Source organism: Euleptes europaea, chromosome 19 (genome assembly GCF_029931775.1).
Source record: "Euleptes europaea isolate rEulEur1 chromosome 19, rEulEur1.hap1, whole genome shotgun sequence".
Taxonomy (NCBI): Eukaryota; Metazoa; Chordata; class Lepidosauria; order Squamata; family Sphaerodactylidae; genus Euleptes; species Euleptes europaea.
Genome location: NC_079330.1, coordinates 24,146,261 through 24,173,280, shown reverse-complemented (window position 1 = coordinate 24,173,280; position 27,020 = coordinate 24,146,261). Strand labels below are relative to the sequence as shown.

General features: G+C 49.8%; 1 protein-coding gene across 1 annotated transcript in view; it reads right to left on the bottom strand.

Moving 5' to 3' along the window:
* The window catches only part of LOC130491286 (apoptosis-inducing factor 3-like), a 36,449-nt gene extending 10,094 nt beyond the window's left edge, over positions 1 to 26,355 (bottom strand). Inside the window, exons 1-12 of the mRNA XM_056864997.1 lie at positions 26,291 to 26,355; positions 16,668 to 16,777; positions 15,689 to 15,798; positions 14,256 to 14,300; positions 13,272 to 13,353; positions 13,045 to 13,157; positions 12,546 to 12,665; positions 4,592 to 4,683; positions 3,240 to 3,403; positions 2,876 to 2,991; positions 940 to 1,011; positions 238 to 301 (exon numbers count right to left, since the gene is read on the bottom strand). Coding sequence (XP_056720975.1) covers positions 238 to 301; positions 940 to 1,011; positions 2,876 to 2,991; positions 3,240 to 3,403; positions 4,592 to 4,683; positions 12,546 to 12,665; positions 13,045 to 13,157; positions 13,272 to 13,353; positions 14,256 to 14,300; positions 15,689 to 15,798; positions 16,668 to 16,777; positions 26,291 to 26,355 — 1,153 coding nt within the window. The remainder of the gene's footprint in view (positions 1 to 237; positions 302 to 939; positions 1,012 to 2,875; positions 2,992 to 3,239; positions 3,404 to 4,591; positions 4,684 to 12,545; positions 12,666 to 13,044; positions 13,158 to 13,271; positions 13,354 to 14,255; positions 14,301 to 15,688; positions 15,799 to 16,667; positions 16,778 to 26,290) is intronic.
* Between the last annotated feature and the right edge of the window lie 665 nt (positions 26,356 to 27,020).

Sequence of the window (27,020 nt, the reverse complement as noted above, 5' to 3'; positions counted from 1 at the left end):
TGGCATTGAAGTCCTTCCCCTCCCCCAAACCCTGCCTCCTTAGGCTCCGCCCCAAAACCTCCCTCCGGTGGCGAAGAGGGACCTGGCAACCCTAACTTGATGGCACTTAATACACACACACACAGAGAGAGAAGCCTAGGATGGGGGTGGAGCTATGGCCCCTGGGCTTGGATCTCATCTGTTCGGTACAGAAGCTGCTCCCTCCTCTGAATCCCCAAACCCTCCACCATGTCTTACCTATTCCTATCACCACTACATCTGCTAGGATCCTGCGCCTGTTGGATAAAAGGACCTGCGTGACCTGGAGGGAGGAAAAAAAGACAGCTTAAACAGTTGGGTGGCTGCTGCCAGCCCCTCCCATGGTCCCATATAGGGTTGCCAACCCGATATCCCAGAATTACAGCTGATCTCCAGACCACAGAGATCTACACGAGGCTCTCCATCCAACCAAACTAGCATTCAAAGCCAGAGGAGCAGCACTTAATTTCATTGGAATGTCAACCTTGCATGACTCACCCTTCCCCTAGGCATAGAGTTGCCAACCTCCAGGTGGCACCTGGAGATGTCCCCCTATTACAACTGATCTCCAGACAACCAAGATCGGTTCCCCTGGAGAAAAGGGCTGCTTTGGAGGGTGGACTCTATGGCGTATACCCCACTGAAGTTCCTCTCCTCCCCAAACCCTGCCCTCCCCAGGCTCTACCCCCAAATCTCCAGGAATTTCCCAGCACAGAGTTGGTAAACCTAAATTCCCACACTTTCTTAGGAGGCGTTCCTCCACTGCATGCTTGCCCCGGCTAGGCTAGCTCCACCCCATCGGGGCAAGCTGTACCCACAGCTTGCATTTCCTAGAGGCATGCCTCTTTGTCTGGTTCATTGCCAAGATGAGAGACATTCTGGACAGGCTGGGATGAGGCTCAGCCAGAGAAACTCACAGACCTTCCCACGCTCCCCTATCAGCTCAGCAACCTCGGTCTTCATCGAGAAAAGGACTCCCTGATCGTGGAGCATCTGGATGGAGAAAGGGGAGTGGGTGTTACTCAAAAAGTCCCGTTCTGTACACCCAATCCTGGTAGGGCCCCTTAGTCTAAAATATGTAGGAGGTGTGTACAGGCAGGTGGCGTCCAGGGCCACTTCTCTTGAAGCAGCCGTGTTTGGCGACCCTGGAAGGACCTGGGTAAGTTGGTGCTTCCTGGTAAAGGAGAGAATGTGCAGGGTCCCAAGAGAGAACTCTGAAGCCCATTGGCTAGGGCCCGATCAATGTCCATAGTGAGGTCAGGGGCTTCCTCTAGAAGAATAAGAAGAGTTGGTTTTTATATGCCGACTTTCTCTATCACTTAAGGAAGACTCAAACTGGCTTACAGTCAACTTCCCCTCCCCACAACAGACACCCTGTGAGGTAGGTGAGGCTGAGAGAACTGTGACTAGCCCAAGGTCACCCAGCTGGCTTCATGTGTAGGAGTGGGGAAACAAATCCAGTTCACCAGACTAGCCTCCGCCACTCATGTGGAGGAGTAGGGAATCAAACCTGGTTCTCCAGACCAGACTCCACCGGTCCAAACCACCACTCTTAACCACTACACCACGTTGGCTCTATCCTGTTCGGAGGCTGTCGAATGCAGCACCCCTGATATGGCAGGGCAGCACCATGGCACCAGCTGAGAGACAAGCAAAAGGAAATGCTTATGGGTAATTCACAGAAGCCCTGACCTGGATGGCCCAGGCTAGTCAGATCTCATCAGACCTCAGAAGCTAAGCAGGGTTGGCCCTGGTTAGGACTTGGATGGGAGACCACCAAGGAAGTCCAGGGTTGCTGTGCAAAGGAAGGCACTGGCAAACCACCTCTGTGAGTCTCTTGCCTTGACAACCCTATGGGGTCGCTGCAAGTCAGCTGCGACTTGATGACACTTTATGCGGACACACACAATTCACAGAAGCCATGTCGTGTACAGCAGGAGAATACAAACCCGTGTCCCCCAAACTCTACAGCTGAAAGCAATGTTTGCACCTATTTGAAAATGTTCAATTTCATTTCAAACGTTAACCCCTCATGTGGAATCCAGCTCCCACCACCCAATGGATACCTTATACTGTGAGCATCTCTTTAATAATATGGATTTTGGCTGACCACAAGCGGGAAATCCCAGCTGTTACCGGTAAGCCCCATTGCTGTTGTTGGGTTTGTTTGTTTTTTGCCGTCAAGCCACAGTCGACTTCTGGCAACCCTGTAGGGTTATCAAGGCAAGAGACATTCATAGGTGGTTTGCCATTGCCTGCCTCTGTGACTCTTGTATTCCTTGGTGGTCTCCCATCCAAATACTAACCAGGACCGATCCTGTTTAGCTTCTGAGATGGGGCTAGCCTGGGCCATCCAGGTCAGGGCAACCTTTCTATATATCAAGGATAAAAACTCCCTGTGAAAGAGGACGTTAACATTTAGAGAAGTGGGATTTTTGGATGTTCATAGAAATCATAGAATCATAGAGTTGGAAGGGACCACCAGGGTCATCTAGTCCAACCCCCTGCACAATGCAGGGAATTCACAACTACCTCCCCCACACACCCCAGTGACCCCTACTCCATGCCCAGATGGCCAAGATGCCCCCCCTCTCATGATCTGCCTAAGCTCATAGAATCAGCATTGCTGACAGATGGCCATCTAGCCTCTGCTTAAAAACCTCCAGGGAAGTTGCGCTTGCCCCCTCCCGAGGAAGCCTGTTCCACTGAGGAACCGCTCAAACGGTTAGAAAATTCTTCCTAATGTTTAGGTGGACATGTTCAAGTGTTCCTCCCAGCTGTAGGACCCCCCTGAGCCTAGGGAATTGCTAGGGGCTGGTAACTGCACCCATATGCCCTCTCCCACTGGGCTCCTCACCTTCATGGTGAAATTTCCAACCTCGGGCCCCAGTGCTTCTTTGTACGGATGCTCCATCTTCTCTACCACATGGACACTGGCGGCTTTGCTTGACAAGGTGGCAGCCAGCTCCATGCCTGCAAGGAAAAGACAGGGATGCTCTTGGGGTGGTGTTGATGTACCTCCCCTCTCCCAAGGAGCAGGGCCAACCAGGCTAGGAACTGGGCAAGAAGGAGGCTCCCTGTTGCCCGCTTGCTAGCCTCGTATGCCCAACGGAGGCAGGAAGAAGGTAGAATTCCAGCCAAGGCTTTCCTGGGGGGAGAAACTCTAGTGGGTACCAGCAGCCCCTTCTCTCCCCCCCCCACCAGAAGGTTTCCTTTCCTACCAATGAACGATGCTCCGATGATCACAACCTTCTTGCCAGATGCCAACTGCAGGATCCTGTTGGCATCGTCTGGGTTCCTGAGGTAACACACATTCTGGAGGTTGACGCCGGGGACTTTGAGACGCTTGGGGCTGGCAAAAGAGGACTTGGCTGGCATGGGCATGCTTGAGGAGGGGGCAAGCCCAGCGGGAGTTCAGGGGCTACCTTGTTTCTGTGACGGAAGACTGACCCCTCCCAAGGTTTGCCCACATGGGCTTCTTCACCATTGGCCTTCCCTGGGGCACGTGACAGGGGAGATTGGAAACCAACAAGCACTTGCCCTGCTCTGTACGTGGGGAAAGGGAGGCATGGGGGGCCCAGACCAGGTCTGGATGCCTCTCTCAGTCCCTCCCATTTGCTGGTTCCTTGAGCCTTTGGCCAAAGTGGTACCTGGCCCTTTTCTATAGCCTGGGAGCTAAGGAAGGAAGGGAATGCCACTACTGGGTAGTGGTGGCACAGCTGGGCTGGAAGCCCTGTGGCACAACCTGTGGTGAGCCAGTGTGGTGTGGTGTGGTTAAGAGCGGTGGTTTGGTGCAGCGGACTCTAATCTGGAGAACCAGGCTTGATTCCTCACTCCTCCACATGACCAGCGGATTCATATCTGGAGAACCGGGTTTGATTCCCCACTCCTCCATGTGAGCAGCAGACTTCAGTCGGGAGAACTGGGTTTGATGCTCCACTCGTCCACATGAAGAGTGAACGCTAATCTGGAGAACCGGGTTGGTTTCCCCACTCCTCCACATGAGCTGCGGACTCCAATTTGGAGAACTGGGTTTGGTTCCTCACTCTTCCCTGTGAGCCGCGGACGCTCATCTGGAGAACCAGGTTTGATTCCTCACTATTCAACATGAGTGGTGGTTGCTAATCTGGGTTGGTTTCCCCACTCCTTCACATGAGCTACGGACGCTCATCTGGAGAACCAGGTTTGATTCCCCACTACTCAACATGAGTGGTGGTTGCTAATCTATAGAATCGGGTTGGTTTCCTTCACACTCCTTCACATGAGCAATGGACTCTAATCTGGAGAACCAGGTTTGATTCCCCACTCCTACACATGCAGTCAGCTGGGTGACCTTGCCTAGTCACAGCTCTTAGAGCTCTCTCAGCCTCACTCACCTCACAGGGTATCTGTTGTGGGGAGGGGGAGGTGATTGTAAGCGAGTTTGATTCTTCCTTAAGTGGTAGAGAAAGTCGGCATTTAAAAACCAGCTCTTCTTCTCCTTCTTTTGGCAGAGACGGAGAGGCCACATTAGGCCACCTCACAGAAGGGATCCCACCCTGTTTTTTGGAGGGCGGGGAGAAGAATCACTTACTCGCTTCCTGTAGCAATAAGCAGAGAATCGTAGGCCTGGCTGGACCCGTCGCTGAAAGATGCCGTCTTGTTGGTCATGTCCACAGAAACCACCTGCAGCCACACAAAGAGAGGGGGCCTGAACAGCTGGACGGGCACTTTGTTCCTAGACTGATTTTTGACCCAAATTCTGAACAATTTGGAGAGAGCTCAGTGTTGGCTTTCCTGGATCAGGCCCATGGTTAGGGTTGGCAACCTCCATCTAGCCCGAACTGAAGGAGATCAGTGTATCCCTCCGGATTACAAAAGATACCACAATTCGTGGAATTATACACAACAGGAAAATAAGTTCCTTTAAATATGGATGTACTTTGTGTCATCATCGTCCGTTTTGAATAAGAGAAATGCAGCTGAAGAAGTAATATCGAAATAGACAAATTTTGGATCCAGTTCTATCTTGCTTTCTGAGATGCTCCAGTAGTAAAGTGGACCATGCTAAAATATATATGCTAATAGCCATTTGCAACATTTCCAACATAGAAGACGGTGTCTCTTTAAATTTCGCTATGGCTCTTGCGTAAAGAGAAGCCTTGACTTGCGGTCCCAGCTGGGACTTTTCTGTTAACATCGCTTTTTTGTGCATCACCTTATGCTCTGTGCACTTTGCTCCGTTGTGTTTTACCTATCGTCTCCTCGGGTCTTTCATATATGTTGTACTTGAATAACTGTACTTAATTGCATAACCTTGATTGTTTTAGAGATTGTATTGTAGTATTTTCGTATACGTATCCTTGCACCATAATTGTATTCCCACACTAAAAATTTTGGCATCTAGTTGTGATTGTATAGTATGGTATTTTTGGCCTTAGTGCTGTACTTTTTGATTATTACCCTCCAGGTGGTGGCTGGAGATCTCCCGCTATTACAGCTGATCTCCAGGTGACACAAATCAGGTCACCTGGAGGAAATGGCCACCTTGGAAGATGAACTCTATGGCATTATACCCCATTGATCTCCCTCCCCTCCCTAAACCCCGCTCTCCTTAGGCTCTGCCCCAAAAACCTCCCGCCGGGAGAGAAGAGGGACCTGGCAAAACTAGGCTGAAGAGGCCTGCTTGAAAAGGAGAAGAAAAGAAGTTGTTGCTCCTCCTGGTTTCTGGGTAGGGTTGCCAGTAACCAGCTCCGGGTTGGGAAATACCTGGATATTTTGGGGGTGGAGCCTGAGGAGGGCGGGGTTTGAGAGGGAGGGACTTCAATGCCACAGCGTCCAATTGCCAAAGTGGCCATTTTCTCGAGGGGAACTGATCTCGCCTGGAGATCAGTTGTACAGCGGGAGATCTCCAGCCACCACCTGGAGGCTGGCAATGCTATTTCTGGGTGCAGAAGTGTCATCTGAACGCTGCCACAATCGTAGGTGTGAGAGATCCCCCTCTCTGAGTTTGCTTCTCCAAATCAGTTGCTCAGACGTTGATACAGAAACAATCGATTTATTGAAGCCTTCAGGAGATGAGACAGGCACAGGTAGAAAGTTGCAAGTGAGGGGCTATACGGGTTTACAGAATATATTGACTCCAGGGCACTGGGGCACTGGGGTTCACACTTATTGTTATGGGAAGTTACAAGCTTGGCATAATACAAAACATCAGACAGATCCCAGGAAGTCTGGGCGGCTATCACACTTCCAAGGCCGCATCGGCCTGAGGGAGTACTGGCAGGAAGAACAGCGGGGGGGGGGAAGATACATGGGCCATCAGGCCTGGCGCCTGAGACCAGAAGGTGTGAACTGCTTTTACGAGTTCACTGATAACACAGCAGGTGATGGAAAGCAGAGACACAAAGACAGAGACCCTCACATTCTGCCCCCCTTAAGGCCCCCCCCCGGGGTCCCCGAGAGGACGAGGCTTATCGGGATAAGCAAGGTGGAATTCCCGGACTAAGCGAGGAGCCGCCATGTGGGGTGCGGCCACCCATTCGTCATGAGCGGAGCCAAGGTTTTTCCAGCGAACAAAGTAAAACAGTTTCCCTTTCTTCCATTTGGAGTCTAAAACCTTGGATATTTCCAAATGGGTGTCCCCTCCTACTACGGTAGGAATCTCGTGTGCGGGAGGGGGGTGGAACTGGGGGGCTGCCACATAGGGTTTGAGGAGGCTTATATGAAAGACTGGATGGACTCCTTTCAGAGTTTTTGGGAGGTCCAGTTCCACAGTAACCTCGTTGATTACTCTGGTAATGGGGAAAGGTCCCACATAACGGTCGCTCAGTTTTTTGCAGGGGCGAAGAGAGCGGAGGTTTTTGGTGGACAGATAGACTTGCTCCCCCACCTTGAGTTCCCATCCCGGAGACCGGTGTTTGTCTGCTTGTTCCTTGTACTTGCTTTTTGCCCTTTCCAGATTTTCGAGCAACCATGGCCAGGTGGATTTGACCACCTGAATCCACTCCTGAAGGTCAGGGGTAGACTGGAGCTCTGGCGAGACGGGGGCAGAACCGAAAGGGCCGAAATCCGTCCCGTATATAACTTGGAAGGGACTAAAGCCGGTAGAGGAATGAGGCGCATTGTTATACGCATATTCGGCAAATGGCAGCAGGTCGACCCAGTCGTCCTGGTGGAAATTTACATAGCAACGCAAATAACATTCTACCACCGCATTTACTCGTTCTGTTTGACCATCCGTTTGGGGGTGATAGGCGGAAGAAAGGCCCTGCTCTTCCACTCCCATTAACTTTAGGAAGGCCCGCCAGAATTTGGCAACAAACTGGACCCCCCGGTCGGAGAGGACCTTCCTCGGGATCGAGTGTAGCCTGAGGACGTGTGTGATGAACAGTTTAGCTAAGCCCTGGGCTGAAGGAAGGCCTGCACATGGAACGAAGTGAACCTGTTTGGAAAAGAGGTCTGTGATAACCCAAAGAACCGTTTTTCCCCGACTCGGAGGTAGGTCGGTGATAAAATCCATGGCGATGACTTCCCAGGGACGGGAGGGGCTCTCAAGCGGTTTGAGAAGCCCTGGGGGTTTTCCCATCCGTTTCTTGGCTGTGGCGCAGGTGGGGCAGCTGCGCACATACAACTCTACATCAGATCTCATACCGGGCCACCAGAATTGTCTTCGAACCAGGTGAAGCGTTTTTATGAAACCAAAATGACCCGCTAGCCTGGCACCATGTACAAGTCCCAATACTTCCTTGCGAAGAGAGGAGGGGACGTACAGTTTCCCCCCTTGCACCCACCAAGTGTTGGTACGTTCCAGACCAGTGGGGAGGAGATGATGCTCCTCCTCCTGCAAGGAGGCGTCCCGGAGTCGCTGTTGGAAGGCTTCCGGGATGCCTTTGAGTGTAGGGGGGGTCTCCGGTGGTCGGGCTTGGGACCGGGTGGTGACGGCTAAGCTAGGAACTTCCCCTCGCTGCTCGGGAGTGAACAGGGAGTCGACTGGGCGATCGAAATCGTTGCGATACTGGGGAAGTCGTGACAAAGCGTCGGCTAGGGCATTTTCTTTGCCAGGGACATGTCTGAGAGTGAACCGGAACTTAGCGAAAAATTGGGCCCACCGAACCTGTTTGGCATTGAGTTTTCTAGCCCCCTTGAGGGCCTCAAGATTCTTGTGATCGGTACACACTTCGAATGGCAGTTCGGCCCCTTCCAAGAAGTGTCGCCATATGGTAAGGGCATGTTTGACCGCTGCTGCCTCCTTCTCCCAAATGGCCCAGTTGATTTCAGACTGGGAAAACTTCTTGGAGAAGTAGGCGCATGGTCTCAACCTTCCCCCCTCATCCCTCTGCAATAGGGCCCCGCCCATGGCTACATCCGAGGCATCCACTTGCACCACAAAAGGCTTGGTGCAATCTGGGTGAGCCAAAACGGGTTCGGATGAAAAAAGTAGCTTCAAACGTTCAAAAGCTAGCTGGCATTGGGGGGACCATTGCAAACGGGCTGAGGGAAGCGCGGCGCTAGCCCCCTTGTCCTTGGTACGCAACAGGGCAGTGAGGGGAAGCGCAACTTGGGCAAAGTTAGGAATGAAGTTCCGGTAAAAATTGGCAAACCCCAAAAACTGCTGAAGTTGGCGGCGGGTAGTGGGGGGTTCCCAGTCCCGCACTGCCTGGACCTTGGCGGGGTCCATTTCCAACCCTTGGTGGGAGATCACATACCCCAGAAATGTAATGGAGGGTTGGTGGAATTCACATTTGGACACCTTAGCATACAGTTTGTGCTCCCGCAGCCGCTGGAGCACCTCTCGCACTAGGCGCACATGGTCTTCCATGGTTTCAGAGTAAATAAGGATGTCATCGAGAAATACCACCACCCCCCGAAACAGCAAATCATGCAAAACCTCATTAATTAATTGCATAAAGACACTCGGAGCCCCCGAAAGTCCGAACGGCATGACTAGGTACTCAAACATCCCAAAACAACTGGAAAAGGCCGTTTTGGGTTCGTCTCCTTCTTTGATGCGAATGCGGTGGTAGGCTTCTACCAAGTCCAGTTTGGTGAAGATTCGGCCCTCCTTTAATTGTGCTAGAAGGTCAGGAATAAGAGGGAGGGGGTAAGCATTAGACTGGGTGACTGCGTTCAGTCTGCGAAAGTCAATACACAGTCTTAAATCTCCCGTCTTTTTCTTTACAAAGAAAGCTGGGGCTGAATAAGGAGCCTTGGAGGGGCGTATGAAACCCCTCGCCAGATTGACATCCAGATAGTCTCGCAACACTGTCTTTTCACTAGGGCTCATGGGGTAAACCTTTCCCTTAGACAGTTTGCCTTCCCCTACAATCTCGATGGCACAGTCCGTTTCTCTGTGGGGAGGCAGTTCGTCGCACTCTCTAACATCAAAAACATCAGTAAATTGCGAGTACTCAGAGGGTAATTGAGGAGAGACTGGGGCGGGGGACCCTACCAGTGCGGCGGCTGGAGTCCTGAGTACCCGTTCCTTGTCATGCAACCCACAGGGGTTTTCGGGGAAGGAAAGCACCCGTTTAACCCAATCAATGGAGGGATTGTGCCCCCTTAACCAGTTCATCCCTAACACCACAGGGGTTACAATAGGGGCGATAGTGAAATACAACCGTTCCCAATGTTCCCCCACGGACATAATCACGGCTGCAGTTCTGTGGGTCACCGGGCCCCGTTTAAAGTCACTCCCGTCCATTTGGGAAAAACGGAGAGGTCCCGGAAGCCGCTTGCGCCGGACACCCAACTTCTTGGCAGTTTCCTCATTTATCATGGTGCGGGCACACCCCGAGTCGACCAACGCGGGGACCTCTAACGGGGGACCCCCTTTGGGTAGGGACAGATGGACACGCACAAATACATTGTCCTCTTGGGCGCTTACCATCGGTGGAGCTCCTTGCACAACGATAGGGACGGTCTGCTGCGGAGCCCCCTCTACAGCAGACCGACGGCGTTTTTTGCCGGCTGTTCCCACTCTTCCTCCTCGCTGGAAGAGGGGGACGGGGTAGTGGCCTCCGGGGAGCCGTCCGAATCAAAGACGGTATTTGTAATCCGGGACCCCGATGGGACCGTAGAGTCGGATGCCCCATCCTGGGGACGTGCGTGGAGAGCGGAGGGTGCGCCGGAGCGCCGGCTCAGTGGTCCACTTCTGCGGCGAGGCTGGCTGTCGGCGGCCGGTTTCGTCGGCTCGGCCTGGGTTTGGCGGGGAGGGGTCGGACGGCCTGAGCGAGAGGGGCATTGCGATGCAAAGTGACCCTTTCCCCCGCAGATCAGGCAGACGCCGGCCTCGAACCGCTTGCGGCGTTCCGCGGCCGAGAGGACCCCGCCACCCCCTTGCCGGAGTTCCCGGCCACGGTCACCCCGGGGCCTGGGGTCTCGCCCAATCCGTTGCTTGGACAAGTTCAGGAGTTGTTTGCGATTCTCGATGTCAGCAGCATGGCGAACCCAACCTTCCACATCCGGGGGGTTCCCTTGCATGAAGGCCCAATGTTGGAGGTCTGGGTTGAGACCCTCCCTGAAACATTGTACCAAGGTAGCCTCACTCCAGTCCAGAATTCGGCTAGCCAGTGACTGGAACTCACTTGCATACTGCGCCACCGACTTAGTCCCTTGGCGCAGTTGCATCAGGGAGGCTTTAGCCCGCTCACCTAGAGTCGGGTCCTCAAAACGGTTTCGGAGTGCTACCATGAACTCGTCCAGGGTTCGCAGCACCGGCGAGCGGAGTTCATACTGCAACACCATCCAGGCAGCCGCCTCCCCTTGCAGTAAGGAAGCCACGTACTGCACCCGGGACTCCTCAGAAACGAAGGTTCGGCCTTGTTCCCGCATAAAAATGTCTACTTGGACCATAAAAAAGGTCAACTGGTCTCCCGACCCGTCATACGTGACTTTCAGGTCCCGACGGGCCGGGGGGGCAGGGGTTGCGGGCGGAACTACTGGCGCCCCGTCTGGGGGAGCACCGGCTGGAGGTTGCAATTTCAGCGCATCTAGGGTCGTGGCCATCTCACCCATTACGCGTTGCATGATCTCCATCTGCTCCTGCATAGCCCGGCGGTCTTCCTGCCACTGTTTTCGTTCTTCCTCCATGAGGGCCTCTTTGCGGGCCGGGTCCCCTTCGAGTCCCGTGCTGGGGAAGGCCAACCGGCGATCCTTCGCCGCAGTCCGCGAGAGCGACCAGCCCTTGGGAGAGTCCAGCCAATAAGTGAGCCCCCGGGGACGTCCGTCCCGATCTTGGTCGGGGGCGCGACCCTTCGGTTTCTTTGGCTTGGCTCCCTCCTCTTTAGGGTCCGGCTTCTCCGGCTCGTCCGGTTCCTTGGGGGCATCGGGGTTAGGGGTGGTGTCCTCGTCGGCTGACATTCTGTCCAAAGCGGTACAGCTGCAGTCCGAGAGGCAAGGACTTGCAACTTAATGTGAGAGATCCCCCTCTCTGAGTTTGCTTCTCCAAATCAGTTGCTCAGACGTTGATACAGAAACAATCGATTTATTGAAGCCTTCAGGAGATGAGACAGGCACAGGTAGAAAGTTGCAAGTGAGGGGCTATACGGGTTTACAGAATATATTGACTCCAGGGCACTGGGGCACTGGGGTTCACACTTATTGTTATGGGAAGTTACAAGCTTGGCATAATACAAAACATCAGACAGATCCCAGGAAGTCTGGGCGGCTATCACACTTCCAAGGCCGCATCGGCCTGAGGGAGTACTGGCAGGAAGAACAGCGGGGGGGGGGAAGATACATGGGCCATCAGGCCTGGCGCCTGAGACCAGAAGGTGTGAACTGCTTTTACGAGTTCACTGATAACACAGCAGGTGATGGAAAGCAGAGACACAAAGACAGAGACCCTCACAGTAGGGTTGCCAACCTCCAGGTAATTTTGCTCCAATAACTGAAACCTAAAAATAATTTAAAAGACTCAAAAAAACTTTTACATCAAATGACACCTTAATTGGTGATATACTTCGACTTACCTGTTGAATTAGGATCTATGATATCCTTTGGACAAGTCATATTTATTGGATTGCTTTTGTAAATTTTGTATCTGGTTTGTACTCCATTTTGTATATGCTGTATATATTTATTCACTTTGCACTTTATAAAATTCACTTATTTGCTTTATATTGTCATAGTGCTGTTTTGGGTTGCTCCAACCTCCAGGTAATAGCAGAAGGTCTCCCGCTATTACAACTTATCTCCATCCGACAGAGATCAGTTCACCTGGAGAAAATGGTTGCTTTGGCAATTGGCCTCTATGGTCTTGAAGACCCTCCCCAAACCCCACCCTCCTCAGGCTCTGCCCCAAAAACCTCCCGCCGGTGGCAAAGAGGGACCTGGCAACCCTACAATCAGAATGCTGCTCGCCTGGGCCTTGGGTGGGGCAATGCAGCCCCCTCTGCCCCACGGCTGGAGCACCACATTGAAAGAAAAGCTGAGAGATTGCCAGAGGGCAACTGGTTCCCTGTTGACTGCCTGTTTGGGGGAGGGCAGGGGCTGGCATTTGATGCCTCCAGAGTGACCAAGGCCTTCTGCCGCCCACCCGTCTTCACCATAGCCCCCTTGCCACAAAGCTCAACATTCACCTCTGTTTCTCTCCAGACTTCTATATCGTGAGCATCCAAGAAACTCTGAGGCCGCAGGTAAAGGCTCTCTGCCTTGGCTTCCATGTCCTGCAAGTGGGAAAGAAGCCCATTTTATGCCTGGGAAAATCATGGTTCAGAACAAGCAGGAAAGACTTGGGGAAAGAAGACTTCTTTAGCCAATGAGAAGCACCATGGCACTTGAGATGAGCTAGCATAGAATCATAGAGTTGGAATGGACCACCAGGGTCATCTAGTCCAACCCCCTGCACAATGCAGGAAATTCACAACTACCTCCCCTCCCACAGCCCCAGTGACCCATACTCCATGCCCAGAAGATGGCCAGGAGCATGCAGTAGAGGAGAGCCTGAACCAACCATTGCCTGCCCTGCATGCACAGCGCCACCCCACCCTCTGCCCTGCGTGCACAGTGCCACCCATCCCTTGGCTGAGGCCTGCCCTGCTGGACCTTGCTGAGATGTGTCTTGTCATAGGGCAGGTACCGCTCCCTCGTCACCATGAGGATCCTGCCCGTGAAGCCCTCCTGGCGAAGTGTCTCGGCACATGTCAATGCCGCCGGCCCTAGAAGGGAAGCATCCAGCTGGTGATCCCCACAGTGGTTTTGGCGGGCAGATGCTGGAACAGCAGCAGCTTCAGACCCAGGAGGGGAAGGAAGCCTTGGTACCTGGAACTCACCTGCTCCCAGAATCAGAACCATCTGCCTGGAAAGTGGGCTTCGCTGGGTCATAGGTTTCACCCAGCCCATGCTTGCAAGTTCCTATGGGAAGGAAAGAAAGAAAAGTACAAAGCCACTCCAGGCAAGTTAAGAACATCAGAAGACCCCTGCTGGATCAGACCAGTGGCAGAACATCTGCTTGACATGCAGAAGGTCCCAGGTCCAGTCCCTGGCATCTCCAGTTAAAGGGACCAGGCAAGTAAATGATGTGAAAGATCTCAGCCTGAGACGTTGGAGAGCCGCTGCCAGTTTGAGTAGACAATACTGACTTTGATGGACCAAGGGTCTGATTCAATATAAGGCAGCATCATGTGTTCAAGAGTTGATTTTAGGGGAGGGACTGTGGCTCAGTGGTAGAACATCTGCTTGGCAAGCAGAAGGTCCCAGGTTCAGTCCCCGGCATCTCCAGTTAAAGGGACTAGGAAGGTAGGTGATGTGAAAGACCTCTGCCTGAGACCCTGGAGAGCCGCTGCCAGTCTGAGTAGACAATACTGACTTTGATGGACCCAGGGTCTGATTCAGTAGAAGGCAGCTTCATGAATTCATGTGTTTATCCTGTCTCGCACAGTGGCCAACCAGTTACTCTGGAGGGCCAACAGCAGGGCCCAAAGGTCAAGACCTCCTCCTGAAGTAGGGTTGCCAGGTCCTGCCTGACCACCAGCAGGTGGGTGGGGTGGGAAGGTTGCCAGCTCCGGGATGGGGAACTCCTTGAGATTTGGGGGTTAAGCCTGTGGAGGACAGGGACTTCAGTGGGGTACAATGCCATACAGTCCACCCTCCAAAGCATCCATTTGTTCCAGGGGAACTGATTTCTGTAGTTTGCAGATGAGCAGTAATTTCAGGGGATCCCCAGGATCCACCTGAAGACTGGCATCCTTACCCTGAAGTTGTCTTGCCCCATCCCCCCGCCAAAGTAAGAAATCTTGTCTTGGAGACATCCATACCTTCCTGCTGGCAGTAACAAACACCTTCCCATCTTCTACTGTCACCTGCAAAGAACAAACTGTTCAATGGGAGGGGGGATTTCTTAGAATATTCCCGTTTTCATTGCCTCCTCCACATTTCTGTGAAGAACAGTTGGTTTTTATATGCAGATTTTCTCTACCTTTTAAAAGAGAAACCGGCTTACAATCCCTTCCTCTCCCCAAAACAGACACCTTGTGAGGTAGGTTGGGCTGAGAGAATTCAGAGAGAACAGTGACTAGCCCAAGGTCATGCAGCGGGCTGCACGTGGAGGAGTGAGGAAACCAACCTGGTTCACCAGATTAGAGTCCGCCGCTCATGTGGAGGAGTGGGGAATCAAACCTGGTTCTCCAGATTAGAGTCCGCCACTCCTAACCACTATATCACGCTGGCAGGTATGGTTCCTGCTTCTGCCTTTGGCTCGCACACCTACACCGTACCACCGGCTCCCTGCCAAGCTTTGTCTCAACAGCTCCTGGTCCCTCTCAGAGATGAAGTTCTTTGCCAAGACATGGCTTCCTACTGCGGCACTCTTTATTTAATTAATTAATGTATACCCCAGTTACACAATGGCTTCCAACTGGCCAAGGTGTAAGACATGTATTTTATCTCCCTATCTCTTCAGTCTATATGCAGAACATATAAGTACACTTGGATTAGATTTAGAGGAAGGTGGGGGAAAACTGGTGGGAAGAACATCAGCAATCTGAGATATGCAGATTACCAGGAGTAGATAGTGAAGACTTGAATACCTACGAAAGTTAAAGCAGAAAGTGGCAAAGCAGGATTACAGCTGAACATCAAGAAGACAAAAGTAATGAATTACACAACTTGAAGGCTGAACATGATGAAATTGAAATAAAGATCTGCTATTTCTTGGCTCGCCCTGACCTGGATGGCCCAGGCTAGCCTGATCTCGTCAGATCTCAGTAGCTAAGCAGGGTCAGCCCTGGTTAGTATTTGGATGGGAGACCTCCAAGGAATACCAGGGTTGCTGTGCAGAGGAAGGCACTGGCAAACCACCTCTGTTAGTCTCTTGCCATGAAAACCCCCCAAAAGGGGTTGCCATAAGTCGGCTGTGACTTGACAGCACTTTATACACACACACACACACACACACATTTCTTGGCTCACTCATCAACCCAAAGGTTGTTTATGCATGGGTACTTTCACTCATGTTCGCCCCCAGGGCGAGGACTCAAAAGCTTCTTGATTTCAGCTTGGAGACTGCCTTCCCACCCACCACAAAAGGCCCCTTGTGAGGTAGGCGGGGCTGAGTCCTGAGAGAATGGTGACTGGCCCAAGGTCACCAAGCAGGCTTCATGTGGAGGAGTGGGGAATTGAACCTGGTCCACCAAATTAGAGTCCGCTGCTCTTAACCACTGCACAGCCAATGAGGCGGGTCTGTACTCACCTCAAAAACAGGAAGACAATTCAGAGTGGGGTACTCTTCGATGTCACCAGTTTGGGTACTGAAGCAGGCGCCGTGCCAGGGACAGCGTAACCGGCCACGTTTCAAATAGCCTGAAATTCAGAAAGAGATGCCTACTGAGTTGGGGGGGGAAGGGGAGCAGTTGGGCAAGGGATGGTTGAAAGTAGCTCCAACAAATGAACCAAGATGCTTCCCACGCCATCCTTCTTGTATATGCAAATGGCTGCTGGTATATACTGAAGGGCGCCCTCCGTAAACCCCTCCTGAAATCTCAATTCCCCCCCTTGGGAAACGAGGGCCAACACAACCTCTTGCCCATGGCCTAGGGTTGCCAACTGCCGGGTAGCAGCAGGTGATCTCCTGCTAATTCAACTGATCTCCAGCCGCTAGAGATCAGATCACCTGGAGAAAAATGGCCCCTTTGGCAATTGAACTCTATGGCACTGAAGTCCCTCCCCTCCCCAAACCCCGCCCTCCTCAGGCTCTGCCCCCAAAATCTCTCGCCGGTGGCGAAGAGGGACCTGGTAACACTACCATGTAGGGTTGCCAGGTCCCTCTTCTCAACCAGCAGGAGGTTTGGGGGGCGGGGCCTGATAAGGGTAGGGTTTGAGGAGGGGAGGGACTTCAATGCCATAGAGTCAAATTGCCAAAGTGGCCATTTTTCTCCAGGTGATCTGATCTCTATCAGCTGGAGATCAGTTGAATTAGCAGGAGATCTCCTGCTACTACCCGGCAGTTGGCAACCCTACTACCATGGCCTCCTCAGGAGTCAGCCTCAGGGTGGTACTTGAACCTGACTGGTTCGCTCAGATGGCAGGCCAACCCTTCGCTTGCAAGAGACTATCCCAGATCAGCTGCAGGTGTTAGTGCTGCAGGTTCTGGTTTGGACCTTTGCGTGTGTCAATAGAAAGGGGCCAGGCCCACTACCATTTCCCCCATGCAGGGCTCCTGGCCAGTTTACCTTTGCAGAGAGGTGCTCCAGCATGAGGACACTTGCTTCCCACCGCACGGATCTGTAGCTGCTCCCTCACCAGCAGCACTGGGTAACCAGCAACCTCCACCTCTCGCATCCTGCAACCAAAAGACAGACACTGCTGCACTGACCCATCTCTGCTTCCCACAATAAATGTGGTGCCCTTCCTTCCTTCCTTCCTTCCTTCCTTCCTTCCTTCCTTCCTTCCTTCCTTCCTTCCTTTCTTTCTTTCTTTCTTTCTTTCTTTCTTTCTTTCTTTCTTTCTTTCTTTCTTTCTTTCTTTCTTTCTTTCTTTCTAATTAAGAGAAAATGAGAACATAACAATAAAAGCAAATGGAAATTGAACATTAATAAAATACTCATAATACAAATTCTTGAAAAGAAACTAAAACCGTGCTGCTAATATAACTAAAATACCCATAACAGTGAACCAAGCAATTATCCATTTATCTAAAATTCGCATGATTATTACATCACTCCTTCTCTGTGATTTACACATTGGAGTGTTTTTTCCATCCTTGAAATTGTTAAATTCCAGTGAGTGTCCAGTTCTTCCGTATTTTTGTCGTTATTATTGTTGGGTATTGGCGAGCTTTGCTACATGTCAGACAGGCAAGGGTTAATAATGCTGTTAACCAGTTCAAGGTATGATGTAACCTGCAATGTGTTAATTAGCCATTTGGTCAGTGAGAGCATCCCTTGCTTGCATGCATCCTGTCACGTACACAAGAATCTACATATTACTGCTTTCCTATATCCTTTGTTCGATAGTGAAAGCAGTACCCCAGTTTGAATTTCGATACCAGCCTGCTAAGATGGAGAGGCTATCTTGCTATTTAAGAAAGCCTACTCGTGAGTAAGCTAGCGCCTGCCAGAGGCTTCTGGCAAGGATAGGAAACGTAGAATGTAGAAAGGATTATTTGTTTTATTTCCCAGTGACCCTACCCTGAGTTTAGCAAGTAAACTTTATTTTTATAAGAGCAACGACTCTGTCTTTTCTGTGCGTGTGTGTGACTCATTCTATTTTCAATAAGCCATAACTAAAGATCCTAGACCCCTGTATTGGTAGCAGTATTCAATATCTAACAAGTGGTAGCAGAGGATGGTTTCAATCCATCGACCTTTGTATTGGTAGCACTATTCAATATCTAACAAGTGGTAGCATCATACGGTTGAATTATTGGCTATTGAAATAAAGTCACACCGCACTTTTTGATTTTGGGTTTTTCACTGGAGACCGAAAGGATTTACAAACGCCTGCAGGGATCTTCCTGTGTTGGAGCCGCCAGCCCGTGTCTGCAACGGACGACAGGAAAACTCAACCCAGCGCTTGTATTCTGAGAGGAGAGAGAGCAGCCCCACGCCGCAGAAATAAGCGCTTACCAGGGAAGCGTGAGTTCAAAGACTGTATCAGTACCGCACATCAGCCAGACTCCTTGCCCGTATGGAAACGGACGGTAGAATTTGCATTAACTGCAATCGGGGTGGAACACGTTCTTGACCAAGACCCATTTACAATTAAAGCTAGCGAGGACTGTAAAAAGTTTTAAAAGGCTGATGCCCAAGCCATGTGCCTAATAGCTAATTCTATAAACCCAGATGAGACAAGCATAATTTTGAAAAGTAATTCAGCCAAAGAAATGCTGGCTGCACTAAATGAAAAGTTTGGCGTTTTATCTGATAACCAGAAAATGATTCTGAAGGCAAACCTTTTCTCAAGTAAAATGCCTGGAAACATAAGCCTCCTCCAGCATCTTAAGAATGTGCAGACTTTGGAATTTGAATTAAAATTTGCAGGAGGGGAATTGAGTGATGAAGACTTCCTCACAATATTCATAGGAAGCCTGCACCCACGGTTTAACGCGGAAAAGCGGAACCTCTTGGGGAGAGAGAATTTAACCCTTACTAAGCTGGTAACCGCTCTTAAACAGTTTGAAACGGCTCGGAGCTGGGACAGTGAGCTCTCTAATGGGGTGTCTGTATTGCGTGTGAATGAGAAGAGAAGTTTTAAGTGTTTTCCCTCGGGAAAAGCGGCCATAGATTGTTTGAATGCAGGCATTGAGATTCAAAAGGGGCAATTCCCCCCCCTCTCGCTCAAGCCAAGCTGAGAAACACGGGAATTTTAGACAAAGGGAAGACAGGCAACAACGCCCGTTAGCCACAAGAGGTAAAAATAAAAGACTGCACCAACTTACTGCTTTAATGATCAAATCTAGAAACATTTCCTCAAGTAGCAATGATCCTAAACGTGTACAAAGGTTACTTCTAGACAGCGGTGCAGATGTGCATACATGTGGTTTAAGAGGGGCATTTGATTTTATGGAACCTTGCAATGAAACCCTCATTATGGCAAATGGGGAAATACATGAGTGCACTCAGAAGGGAGAAATTCTAGTTTCCATTAAAAGTCTCTGCGGAGCTGTAATGGACCTAAGGTTGCAAAACGTGATTTATATGCCAAATTCTGAAGAGTGTCTGCTATCAGTAAAAAGGCTTGTGAATGCTAATTTTGAAGTGACTATGCCCAAAGACGAATGCTGTTTATTTGACTCAGAAGGGAGGCAGTACGAAGTTCTTTCAATTGGCTCTCATTATTGCTTGGAGAATGTTGCAGATGAGATAATGATTCTGAGAGTGATGTTGATTCTGATGAAGATGATTTTTATGAAGATGATGTTGGTGGTGATGAGGAATCAGAATGCCTAACTGCATTTAATAAAGGATTGACAGAGCAGAAGGCTGCAGATTGTGACCATAAGGACTGCCTATTCAAATGGTATGTAAAGCCTGGCCACAGAGACTCGAAGTCTGTGAAACAATTGCTGATTGATTGTGGAATGCCAGTTAAGCAATGCTTTAAGGACAAAGAACGTTGTGAAATATGTCTCAGGGCAAAGGGAACAGCGCCTAGGCATGTACAGTGACCAAGCATTGTTAAGGCAAAAAATTTAAGAAATACACTCTGATTTGATTGGCCCACTCAAGTCATCAGCAGGAGGGGCAAAGTATGTTCTGCATTTCATTGATAGCGCTTCAAGATTTGCATATGTGTATTTGTTGAAATCAAAGACTGAAGTAGCTGCAAAATTCAAGGCTTATGTCGCTCTGATGAGGAATAAGCACAATAGAGGAATACAATTGCTATATACTGACAATGGGACTGAGTACCTTAATAGTGAAATGAAGGAGATTCTTGAATCTGAGGGAATAGAGCATGCAACCTCTGTCGCCTACAAGCCCAAGCACAATGGGTTGTCAGAGAGGTTTAACAGGACTCTGATGCAAAGTGCAAGATGTCTACTGCTACAGGCAGGCTTGCCTTACCCCTGCTGGGGAGAATGTGTAAATACAGCAGCTTACCTTTACAACAGAACAATTTCAAGTGCTATAAACATGACTCTGTATGAGAAGTGGAATGGCAGGAAGCCTAGTCTGAGACACTTGAAAGCATTTGGATCTCGTGTGAATGCATACATCCCAAAGGAGAAAAGGGAAAAATGGATCCTACTACAGAACTTGGAATTCTCGTGGGGTACCATCCCTTCTCAAAAGGGTACAGGGTAATGGACATTAAGACTTATAATGTGCAAGCGTTGAATGCAGTATACATAGATGAAAGAAATGTTATTAATAACAAACAAATTAATAACTTTGATGATCCAGAGGTTTGTGAAGAGGAAACCATTGAGATTCCATTTACAGCATGGGATTACAATCCACCTGGTCCTGCAGAACCTCAAGAGACTGCAGAAAGAAAAGGGGTTGATCCCGGTGCTGATGGAACAGCCCAACCCTCTCAAACCTTAAGGAGATCTACAAGGACTACAAAAGGAATACTAGCAGTGAAACTGAGTCTCTTCACTGGAATGGGCAGCCACATGGAACCCTCAAGTTGGGACGAACTGCAAAAGTTGCCCGATGGGGAGCGGTCAAGATGGCTGAATGCAATCCAAGAAGAACTAGACTCACTACAGAGAAATAATACTTGGAAGCTAACCAAACTCCCACCAGGCAAGAAGACTGTGGGAAGTAAGTGGATTTTCAAGATCAAGAAAAACGCTGATGGAACTATTGACAAATACAATGCGAGACTAGTTGCAAAGGGATTCACCCAAAAGTATGGAACTGACTACACAGAAACCTATGCACCTGTGACTGGACACACGGCTATAAGGACTTTGCTGAGTATAGCCGCCTCCAGGAATAAAGTGGTACTGCAACTGGGTGTCAAAACAGCTTTCCTAAATGGAGACTTATCAGAAGAAATATACATGGAACTTCCACCAGAATTAAAGGACTGTGATACTAAAAATCAAGTTTGTAAACTTGAAAAGACTTTGTATGGGCTTAAACAGTCTGCAAGAGCATGGAACCACAAACCTACCTCATTAATGAAAGCTGAAGGCTTCGAACAAGGAAACATAGAAAAATGTTTATTCAGAAGGAAAATGGACGATCGATGGGAATACATTTTAACTTTTGTTGATGACCTTCTTATATGTTGATACTGAAATGGCTGCAAAGCAAATTGCAGCCAAACTGAATGAATCAGTAGAAGTGAAACTACTTGGACAAGTAAAGAATTATCTTGGAATGGAGATTGAAAGAAACCAAGACAACGAATTCTTGATCAGTCAGAGGAACAAAATTCTGGAATTTCTACAATTCATGAACATGAAGGAGTGCAAGACCAAGAACACTCCACTTGACCCTTGATATATGGACCTAAAAGGAGGTGATCTATTGCCTAACAATCACAAATACAGAGAAGCTATTGGAAAGCTTCTATACTTGAGCAACGTTGGCAGACCAGACATAAGTGCAGTGGTTGGAATCCTAAGTAGAAGGACCAGCACACCTGCAGAACATGATTGGAATGCAATAAAACATCTCACACAATACTTAAAGAAAACTATCAATTTGAAGTTGAAAATAACTAAAAATGCTGAGCTGAAACTGACAGGATACATGGATGCCAGTTTAGGTGGTGCCAGAACAGAAAGCAAATCTACAAGCGGATATCTGTTCTACCTTGGAGAAAACCTGATCTCCTGGACCAGCCAGAAACATCAAGTTGTGGCAAAGACGCATTGCAGCCAAAGACGCATGTATAGAACTGGAAGAGATAATTGAACTGCTACACGATTTTGGAATAGATGGACTGACACCTGCTACAGTGTCTGAGGACACTCAAGCATGCATAGCGATACTGAGAGGCGAGAACTCTAGAAAAAGGAAAAAGCTTCTTCGAATCCACATGGTCTCAGTAAAGGACAAAGAAGAAAGAGGGCTTGTAAAAGTAAAGTACTGTGAAAGTAAAGAAATGATGGCTGACATTTTGACGAAGCCGCTGCCTAGACAACAGTTTGAATACTTACGTGATGGATTGTGTTTGCATGTCTGAATGTAACTAAACCTCGAAAAGGGGATTGTTGGGTATTGGCGAGCTTTGCTACATGTCAGACAGGCAAGGGTTAATAATGCTGTTAACCAGTTCAAGGTATGATGTAACCTGCAATGTGTTAATTAGCCATTTGGTCAGTGAAAGCATCCCTTGCTTGCATGCATCCTGTCACGTACACGAGAATCTACATATTACTGCTTTCCTATATCCTTTGTTCGATAGTGAAAGCAGTACCCCAGTTTGAGTTTCGATACCAGCCTGCTAAGATGGAGAGGCTATCTTGCTATTTAAGAAAGCCTACTCGTGAGTAAGCTAGCGCCTGCCAGAGGCTTCTGGCAAGGATAGGAAACGTAGAATGTAGAAAGGATTATTTGTTTTATTTCCCAGTGACCCTATCCTGAGTTTAGCAAGTAAACTTTATTTTTATAAGAGCAACGACTCTGTCTTTTCTGTGCGTGTGTGTGACTCATTCTATTTTCAATAAGCCATAACTAAAGATCCTAGACCTCTGTATTGGTAGCAGTATTCAATATCTAACAATTATAATATGTCAACTTAATTAAAGCATAAAAGAGCCCCATGGCGCAGAGTGGTAAGCTGCAGTACTGCAGTCCCAAGCTCTGCTCATGACCTGAGTTCGATCCCAACGGAAGTTGGTTGAGGTAGCTGGCTCAAGGTTGACTCAGCCTTCCATCCTGCTAAAAGTTAAAGGTCAAATATATTCCTGGCGTGTCTTGCTGACAACAGCATAATACAGAAAGTGGAAAGGGAAACAAGAGGGTCTGCTATCTTTGACTTGATTCACACCAACAGGAAAGAACTGGTTGACAAGGTGAAAGTAGTGGGCACCCTGGGTAGTAGTGATCCTGTAATTTTGGAGTTTACAATCTTGGGCAAAGGAAAAGCTGTACGTAGTCATACGTATAGGTTGGACTTTAGGAAAGCAAATTTGAACAAACTTAAAGTTATGCTGGTTAGAATTCCATGGTCAGAAATACTTAAGGAGAAGGGAGTTCAAGAGGGGGTGGGAGTTTCTTAAAAGGAAAGTTTTGAAGGCACAATCACAAACGATTCCTATGCGAAGAAAAAATGGGGGGGAGCCTAAAGAAGCCAGGGTGGCTCCATAAACAGCTTTCTAAAGATTGGAGAAATAAAAAAGACTATTTTCAATGGGGCAAAATGCCCCCATTAAAAAAAAAAAACCATTCAAAAGGCTTTTTAAAGCCTTTTGGCAGCCAGGGAACAGCTTTGGAGGCGCCACGGTGGCATTTGGCCATGCTGTCCCCAGCTGCCGAAGGCTGAGGAACGGGCTGTTAGTCCTCAGGGCCAGATAAATTGCATCCAAGGGTACAGAAAGAACTCGCAGATGTAATTTCTGAGTCTCTGTACATTATTTTTGAGAATTCTTGGAGAACAGGTTAGTTGCCAGATGAGGCAGGCAACTGTTGTCCCCATCTTCAAGAAGGGGAAAAAGGAGGATCCAGGTAACTACCGACCCATCAACTGGATGTCTATTCCTGGAAAAGTTTTAGAACAAATCATCAGTCAGTCCTTCAGCATTTCGAAAGAATAGCTGTGACTACTGAGAGCCAGCACTGGTTTCTCTAGAACAAGTCACGTCAGCCAATAGAGATCAGCTCACCTGGAGAAAATGGCCGCTTTGGCAATTGGACTCTATGGCATTGAAGTCCCTCCTCTCCCCAAACCCCACCCTCCTCAGGCTCCGACCCAAAGATCTCCAGGTATTTCCCAACCCAGAGCTGGTAACCCTATCCCTAAGGTGGAATAGCTGATTATGGTGCCATATATAGATATTCTGTATTAGTAAGTATGATTTTAATTGCAATTTAAATTTATATTACATTATTTATACATATTTGATATTAGCTGCCCTTAGTCTGGCTTGCCAGGGGTGGGCAGGGTGTAAATGCAATTTATTAGTAGTATTAATATTATTAATATTAATGTTGATAATATTATTGATAATTTATTATTATTAATAATAACAACAATATCTTCAGTCACACAGTGAAAATGTTTGTGCTGTGGTGGCAGAATCACAGACAAGCACATATCTAAGCCAATCAGAAGCGTTGCCCCACCTGGCTCCGTCCATGTTCTAAAAACATTTGATGGACCCCACGAAAGGTGTTGGTGGGCACCATGTTGGGGACGCCTGCACTATCACATTAATGCACGAAGCTGCCTTCATCAAGGTCAGTATTGTCTACTCAGACTGGTAGCAGCTCTTTCAGGGTCTCCCACAGAGGACTTTCACATCACCTTCCATGGAGATGTCGGGGATTGAACCTGGGGCCTTCTGCATGCCAAGCAGATGCTCTACCACCGACCTACAGCCCTTCCCCACAGCTCGACACTTGCTGTGTGTGAAAATGGCAGGGTGTGCTGGGAGGATTCAAGAGCACACATTTACAGGATGCAGCCATTCCACACATACTCCCACTTGGAAATCTAACTTTTGACAAGCTTTGGGCAGACAGCTGAACTCTGAAGAATGTCAGCTCTGGTAGCTTGTGCTAACAAAGTTTCAGTCAAAAAGGCATCTTTCTTTCTTTTTTGCCATCAAGTCGCAGCTGACATATGGTGACCCTATAGCAGTGGTGGCGAACCTATGGCACGCAAGCCAGAGGGGGCACGCAGAGCCCTCTCTGTGGGCAAGCGCGCTATCACCCCAGCACATCTAGACAGTTGCAAATCCAAGGCAAAACCTCCCATGCGTTTTGGCCATTTGGTCCTTCCCCTCGCCTGCCCGCCATGCCAAGACCCTGCGGGATCCGCCCAGGCCTGCTTCCTGCCTTCCTTTCCCCTCTGCTTCCCGGAGCCTCCCGATGGGCCTCTGAGTGGCCCCGGAGCAGCAGCAGGTGGCGGCGGCGGGGCGGGCATGGAACAGCGAAGCTGGGGGCTGCTGCTGCTGCTGGCTGCCCTGGCCAGAGCGCAGTACGAGAAGTACAGCTTCCACGGCTTCCCGGTGGCCAAGCTGCTGCCGCTGCAGCACACCTACTAGCTGGAGCAGTATGAGGGTGAAGGCTGGAAGGAGAGCATCAGCGCCCTGGAGGCCAGCCTGCGCCTCCACCAACTGCTGCGCGACAGCGAGGCGCACTGCCACCAGGAGTGCACCGGCAGTACCGGTGAGGCGCCGGGGGAGCCCTGGCTCAGGGAGCCGGCCTTTGGAGAGCTGGGCCCCGGCGCCGTGACGGACGAGGGGCTGGCTGAGCTGGAGCTCTTCGGGCGCGTCCTGCGGTGTGCCTCCTGCCTGCAGCGCTGCAAGCGTGGCCTGCCCATCTTCCAGCTTTGCTACACGCCAGCCGAGACCCTGAGCGACTTCCAGCAATGCACCCCTTACCTGTACCTGCACTCTACCTGTACCTGCGCTCTATAAGGTGAGGGGCACCCCCCCCAGAGACTGTCCAGCCGTGTGATCCTGTGCAGAGAGACTCCGCTAGCATGGGATGAAGTGGGGATGTTAATGTATGAGTTGTCTTTTCTAAACTAAAACCTCTGTATTCAGGTTAAATTGCCATGTTGGCACTTTGTGATAAATAAGTGGGTTTTGATTTGCAGTTTGGGCACTCGGTCTCTAAAAGGTTCGCCATCACTGCCCTATAGGGTTTTCAAGGCAAGAGACGTTCAGAGGTGGTTTGCCATTGCCTGCCTCCTCATCACGACCCTGGTATTCCTTGGAGGTTTCCCATCCAAATACTTGCCAGGGTCAAGGCTGAAAGTGTGTAACTGGTCCAAGGTCACCCAGCAAGCTTCCATAGTGTGAATGGGGATTCGAACCTGGGTTTCCCAGATCCTAGTCTGATACCTTAACCACTACACCACACTGGCTCTAAAAAAAAAAGGCATCTACCAAAAGGCAAGAACTGGGTAGCAATTTACCAGGGACAAGTACCCCCCCCCCAAATAATCCCTGGGAAATAGGATCAGTTGGAACAGCTGGGAGCCCTCTTGGCCGAGCAGCATGTCGAAAAATCAGAAGTTGCTTTCTCTAGAGAAGGTATCCTGCTCAGTCTGCAAGACACTATGCCTTTTGATCATTCTCCCCAACACATATCTTTCTCTAGTGCCGTTCTGTAGATCTGGAAAGGCATTCCTCTGAAGGGGGGGTCCTATGAAGTCCACACACAGACAAATTAGCAAGGACCGCCCCCCCCAATAAAACCCATGCCCCACCAATACTCACTCTCCATCCCCCATGTCCTCCTCCAGGCAGACTTGCTGCGTAATGAAGTCGCCTCCTTTCTCCATACTTCAAGGCTGAATCCCAGAAAAGAAGAAGAGGTTTTAGGAATGGCTTTCCTTCTTAAGGAAGCTGCTTTTCTGCTGTTTTCCCCCCCTGCCAGTTGTGGATGCCAGGTCCAGATAGAAAGGGAGCACAGAAGAAGCCATGTCTAATGGCCTCCTTGGCTGCCTGCAGTTTCGGTCAGAAGCCTTTGGGGGGTGGGTCTTTTTGCATCAGAAGGGAAAGATCACTTTTACCTGCCCCCCTTGCTTCCTGCCTTCTTGAAAATAGAGGCACCAGGTGTAGGGATGCCAGCTTCCAGGTGGGACCTGGGGATCCCCCAGAATTATAGCTACAGAAATCAGAAAATGGATGCTTTGGAGGTGAACTCTCTGGCATTGTACCCCCTGAGGCCTCTGTCCTCCCCAGGCTCCATCTCCAAAGCTCCAGGAGTTTCCCAACCTGGATCTGGCAACCCTACGCCCCCATCTCCTGCTGGTGGCCAGGGGGGACCTGGTGACCCTAACCAAGTGATGGGGAGGGGGGCAACAGCCAATTCTTAAAGAGCAGGTGAGATTCCCAGCATGTGAGATGCAGTAGCAGCTCCAGAACTAGGGCGGCTGGAGATGGGGAAGCCGCTTTTCTCTACCACGCTGTCTCAGACTAGCCTACCTCATAGGGTTGTCACGGG